Below are 5,585 nucleotides of genomic sequence, written 5' to 3'. Positions count from 1 at the left end.
TTACTTTACGCTTGTGTAAATATCACAAATTTGAACACAAGTGAATGTGCACTCTAGATGACTTACTGCATTTCTTAATCAGGTGGATCACAACACGCCCCTAAAAGTTGCTCCAGCAGAAAATCATTGAAAGGAATTTGCACCTCGAATTACGCAACCAGAATAATGTTATTTCTCTGGCAGGAGTTACAGTTAAACATCCAGCTCCTGTAATGGATACACAAACCCCCTTGATGATTTCAGAGTTATAAGTAGCAACTCAATCTACTGAATCTATTCAATCTGTTTTGTCTGGCTGATTAGAAACATGTTTCCCATCCAGCATGAATCTTACTTGAAAAGCAGAATGAGGAACGTGGAGTGTTTTGAGTGGAGAGGGTGAAACTTTTCTTTCTCTCTCAGCCATCTGAGTACACACAGTGAGCCTCTTTCATAACATGACTTCTCCACCCTCCACAGCTCTGAACCAGAAGTTCAGTCAGTCAGTCACTTGGGCTCCATCCCTCAGTGTAATCTGAATGTGGAGAGAGGCAGGAGCTGAGGGTGGTCAATGAAACGTTACCACTACTCCCAGTCTTTCGTGTCAGTGCTCTCCTCTTAACGGTTCAGTCAGGTCCGATGTTTGAGGGGATGATCTGGAGTCACTGCGCTGTGTGCTCTGAACGTGAACACAGGTGACGGATTGTTAAACTAGGACTCTTCCAGCCTCGAAGGCGTCGCTGGATCCACCAGCCTGCAAACAACTTCAGAGGAAAGTCCTGGTTTGTGTTTTGCGCATCTGCCTTCGGTTTCGTGCCTCCTCGGATGTTGCGCCACGCTGCATAGCGTTCGCCAGCTGTCACGCGAGTCGTAGCGTGCAGTGTACGGTACACAGGCAACAGTACACTCATCCTGACCGTTTGCAGTTGCGGCAGCCCGAGGTGATGAGGGAGCATCAGCATTTCCTCTCAAACTAATTACCGTCAACAGTATGCTGTCTGTCGCGTTTACCAGATGATACCTGTTGATTCTACATCGCGCCATGTTCTTCTGCCGGACCAAAGTGGACAATGAAGTTATGGGATAGCCTGACCACTTGTTTGATACTGCTTTGCGTCGCCGTACATGCCAGCTCGCTACTCCGGTCCGCCAAGAGGAGAGGGCGAGCTGCTGAGAGTCCCCTGGAGCTCCCGCCTGTTCAGATCCGCCTGTCAGTCAGTTCCCCGGGCATCAGCCGCGCTGGGCCGGATTCGGCGGACTGGGAGGAGACGCTGGCTGGAGGTGAAAAAGGTGAGAGCCTTTCCTTTCAAACGGAGTGTTTAGGGTGTAAAAAAAATAAAATAAAATAAAATAAAATAAATAAATAAAGCAGTAGATGTAGTAATTGTAAAAAAAATGCTGTTGCATTCCCTGATTTTATTCCCCTTGTCTTTGTTTTCTGTGTCTAATAGAAAAATGTACTCTAAGATGTTTACCGTATGAACTGCTAAAGGCTGCTGAAAGTATGCACAACAATCCACTCTGAAAGGCTTTTTGTTGCTGGAGAAAATAAAAATGTTTTAGGGTGAATATGAATTTGGTGCAAATGTTCCTGTCATTTATATATTCGCAGAATCATCTTACCCTGGACTCTTATGTTGCAAGGCCTACCCATTTTTAGATGGACTAACATACACTTTATTCTTTGTCACAATTAGATAATGATTGTCAACCAAAATATTTTTTTAGGTAAATTGAACACCTTTTTGTTCAGAAAAATGCTCAACCAGAAATACTTGTCATCTCTTTGCTACCATGTGTAGAAGCAGAAGGTTTCAAGTTGCTTCAGTTTCTGAGTTGTGGCTGAAACATGTCATGCTAGCCTTTTTGGCAAAGCCTCACAACTGTAATCCAGCGATTGATTATAGATTTTAGCATAACATTGTATGCTGCAGGGCTACATCGTTGTGGCTCTCACATTAAGTGTGCTCAAAATGTCCATCTCTCTTTTGCTGATAAAAATGGGATCCATTTGTCTCTTAGATGAACAAGTCAAAAAGAATTCCTCTGCAGAGTTAAAACTATGCACCACATTTCAACATATCTGACATAACACTCCATGGTCCAACAGTCAGTTAGAGGTGTTAAAGTGAAACAACATGTGCTGGCATATATGTCCTTGTAAGAGTGCCATGTCTCCTAATTTGATTCAGACATCATGGAGGAGCCTTCACAGAAGGAATTTGAAGACGTGGTGGACTTCATCAAAGTGACCATCAGTCGGATACGCCGCTCATCTTCTTCCACCATGTCCTCATCTACCTTTTCACACACCACCCTCTCTCCTTCCAAAGCGGGCTTGAGAAACAGGACTCGGCACAGGAGGGAGAAGAAAAAAGGGGGGAGCAAGCAGAGCAGGACGAGAGGACGACCAGGGGCAACAGTGGGGGAGACGGGGAGGAAGGTTAGAGGAGGAAGAGCCAATGGTCGAGGGCAGGGCTGTGTGCTCAAACAGATCCACCTCAATGTGACTGACCTGGGACTGGGCTACCGCTCCAGTGAGGAAATGATCTTCAGGTACTGCTCTGGACCTTGTAGGAAGTCTGAGACAAACTATGACAAAATTCTTTACAACCTCGCTCACAACAGGAGGCTCCCTTCCAGAGACACACCCCCTCAAGCCTGCTGTCGACCAATTGCATTTGATGATGACCTCTCATTTCTGGATGACAATCTCGTTTACCACACAGTGAGGAAGCACTCAGCCAGGAAATGCGGTTGTGTCTGAAGGCTTTTAATGATCCAAGGTTCCAAGTTAATTTTTGTGTGAAGCCATGTTTGCCATGAGTTTCTCAGTCAAGGACAGAGTAAGAAAAAAGGTTGAGTTACCAGACTCATTTTCTCCCCTGTAGAGCACATTACGTAGAACATGTCATACTTATACAAAATGTATTTATGAAATCTCAAATTTATTAAATTATTTGTATTTATTTTGTTTTTACTAAAAGAAATAAACTTATTTATTACCATGATGTGATATCTCAGTCTTGCTAAAGGTTCAGTGTGAATCATTTCATGTCTCTTTTCCGTGTCAAAACAGCAAAGATTGAATTTCTGTCCTCTTAAAATACTTTCAGAGATGAATTTAGAAACTACCATATCCATCTCATGTCCTTAGTACATACCCCTGTACATCTGCAGCCTTGTGAACACTGCAGCACTGCTATTCAACATGCGGCCCCACCCTTTAAATATGACTCATCAGCAGCGCTGTTCGATGTTTTGGCAGGATCAGTTAAAAATTGCTCTGTTGTTTCCATGTGTTTCTTTTGATAACACCATATATACTTTGAGTATCAAAACAATGTGTGGTAACTTGTGGTCCTACAAGCTGGCTAGCTGCATCGTCTTCTTGGCCTTCGTTGTTGAGTTGCTTTGATTTTTATGCTACTTTAGACAGAACTCAAAGTCACAGAGGTGTATCTGTGATAGGCTTGGCGTTTAAATAGCAACTAAATGAGATTACCTCAGCTTGGCATCAGCAGCATGGTTGACAAAAGATCAGTCATTGTCTTCCATGCTTTTTATTTGGAAATCCTATTTTTCTATGTGCTGAAAAACCAAAGAAGGATTTATAGACGAGATGAAAAAGTTAACAATGTAATTCAACACTTGGGATAGTTCTTTCCAGTCCTGACTGCAAAGGCTAACATTACTAAAACTTACAAGCTGACCAAAGTAGCTCCTCTTACTTCAAACCCTGTCAGTTACCTGTTAGTTCTTCTATTAGTGAAAATATCATCAGACGTGTCACACCTCAAAAAAACACCTCCACGTAGAGAACTGTAAAGAGGATAAATGGCTGTTAACGTGATGCTAGAGTACTGCCTGTAGTGTGAATCCTATGGGACACCTCTCAGATTTTTGCTTCACTGCCTCAGGTTTTACAAATTTTACCAATTAAGATGACTTTTTCTGAATTAGTTCCTGATTATTATTTTTTTTAACTTAAGGTAGAAAAATTGTGTCCGCCTCATATTCTAGGGGTCATTGCTGAATCCATGTCTGTAGGGAAAAAAAGAATACCTTAAATTACTTTTGTGTTTGTACTAGGGCTGCACGATATTGGAAAAAGCTGACATTGCGATTTTGGGGGGATTTGCGATATAAATTGCATTATTAAAGAAAGAAGAATTTTCACCAGATGACTTGAATAGCTCTGTTTGGGAAGAATTTGGTTGCCTTACAATGACACCATTGTATTCCTATAATACTGTTTAATCCAGGCTAAGGGGGTTTATCTGTGAATGGTGAAGATTGCTGTATTTGAAAGGGATCCAGGAGGCCGTGTTTCTGTACAAAATAGAATAGGTTTCAATTTCAGTTGCTTTTTTTCCACTTCTCCAATAAATGGGGGAAATGCGATAGTCACATGACATGCGCGATGTGACTATTGCGCATATTGCAATGGCGATGTTCAAACGATATATTGTGCAGGCCTAGTTTGTACAATGTTCATATTGAATGTTTACCATTACTTTTTAAATAAATACAGTCTTTAAGCAACATTCAGACTTTATGTGGAAGTCCCACCGGGACTAGCCATCCAGCCTGTGTAAAAAATATCTTTTACTTATAGCTTAGACTGCATCATTAAGGTTAATTCAAACAATGATGTAATGAAGTCATTATATAAATGAAACACTTTATAAATCAGAGTTTTAGGAGGAAACTTTTAAAAGTAGTTGAAAACAATGTGTTTCTGTCAACATCTGAATAAAAGAGGGCAGCGTCAGGGATGGACCCCTCTTTAAGATTTTTTGAAGAATGACTTGAATTGATGTTATCATATGACAGGAACAGGTGTTAAACACAGAAGAGAAGGGAGTATCTGCACTTGCAGTGTAGTCCAGAAAGTGGAGTATAAGAATAAAAGGAAGGTGTCACAGCGCGGGAGAGATGGAAGAAAGATTGATGAAAGACGAATGTCTTACAACATAAAGAACTCAACAATGGACAACGAGTAATGGAGCTGTACATGAGCGGAGAGAAGGGGAGGACAATGTGAAGACAGAATGATTAAACGATGGCAAACAACCAGAGGAGAAAAACGAAGAAGTTGGAGAACATGAGATGAGAAGATACATCCTGCTTAACTGATGTGTGTGGTCGATATCTGATCCAGCTCCCGCTTTCTCACATTTCACAGCCTCTGTCTCCTGAGCTGTGAGTCAGTGCAGTCTGGTTCAGGAACTACAGGGCCAGAGTGTGCGAGCCAAGTCTCCTGTTTTCAATGCAACTTATTATCGCTGTGAAAATGACACTTTCCTTCTTCGACACTGTGCAACCAGACCTGTTTCAGACCTGATTTATGTAAAGCTGGACATTAATGCAACTTCACTTGATGTACAATCCATTTGAAAATGTAGGAAACTGTTGCTAAAATCTTCAAACTTTTCACAATACAAGAAAAGGAATCTTGATTGATTATTTTTTTTTTAAGCTTCCTCACTTTTCCATGAAGTGAAATAGATACAGAGGCGCACATTTTTATAAAGTGACGTCTTCCACTGGCTTTGCAGATGCACTATGCTGCCCAAAAATGGCAGTTATATTAGAAAATGCTG

At 41.5% G+C, this 5,585-nt stretch overlaps 1 protein-coding gene across 1 annotated transcript; it reads left to right on the top strand.

The window, feature by feature from the left end:
* Positions 1 to 686: 686 nt before the first annotated feature.
* On the top strand, positions 687 to 2,814 carry LOC141790931 (glial cell line-derived neurotrophic factor-like). Its single transcript, XM_074671096.1, has 2 exons — positions 687 to 1,269; positions 2,172 to 2,814. The coding sequence occupies exons 1-2, from the start codon at positions 1,050 to 1,052 to the stop codon at positions 2,744 to 2,746; spliced, it is 795 nt and encodes a 264-aa protein (XP_074527197.1). The 5' UTR covers positions 687 to 1,049; the 3' UTR covers positions 2,747 to 2,814.
* Positions 2,815 to 5,585: the final 2,771 nt, after the last annotated feature.

This window comes from Halichoeres trimaculatus, unplaced genomic scaffold, assembly GCF_033239565.1.
Source record: "Halichoeres trimaculatus isolate MK-OKI-2021-1 unplaced genomic scaffold, fHalTri1.1 fHalTri1_scaffold_5, whole genome shotgun sequence".
In the NCBI taxonomy this organism is placed as follows: domain Eukaryota; kingdom Metazoa; phylum Chordata; class Actinopteri; order Labriformes; family Labridae; genus Halichoeres; species Halichoeres trimaculatus.
Note: the sequence above shows the minus strand (reverse complement) of the source record. Positions and strands in the feature narration are given on the sequence as shown.

Coding starts and splice junctions, on each gene's coding strand:
- LOC141790931 (XM_074671096.1), top strand. CDS start 1,050: ATGAAGTTATGGGATAGCCTGACCACTTGTTTGATACTGCTTTGCGTC. Junction 1,270..2,171: donor GCTGGCTGGAGGTGAAAAAG/GTGAGAGCCTTT, acceptor AATTTGATTCAG/ACATCATGGAGGAGCCTTCA.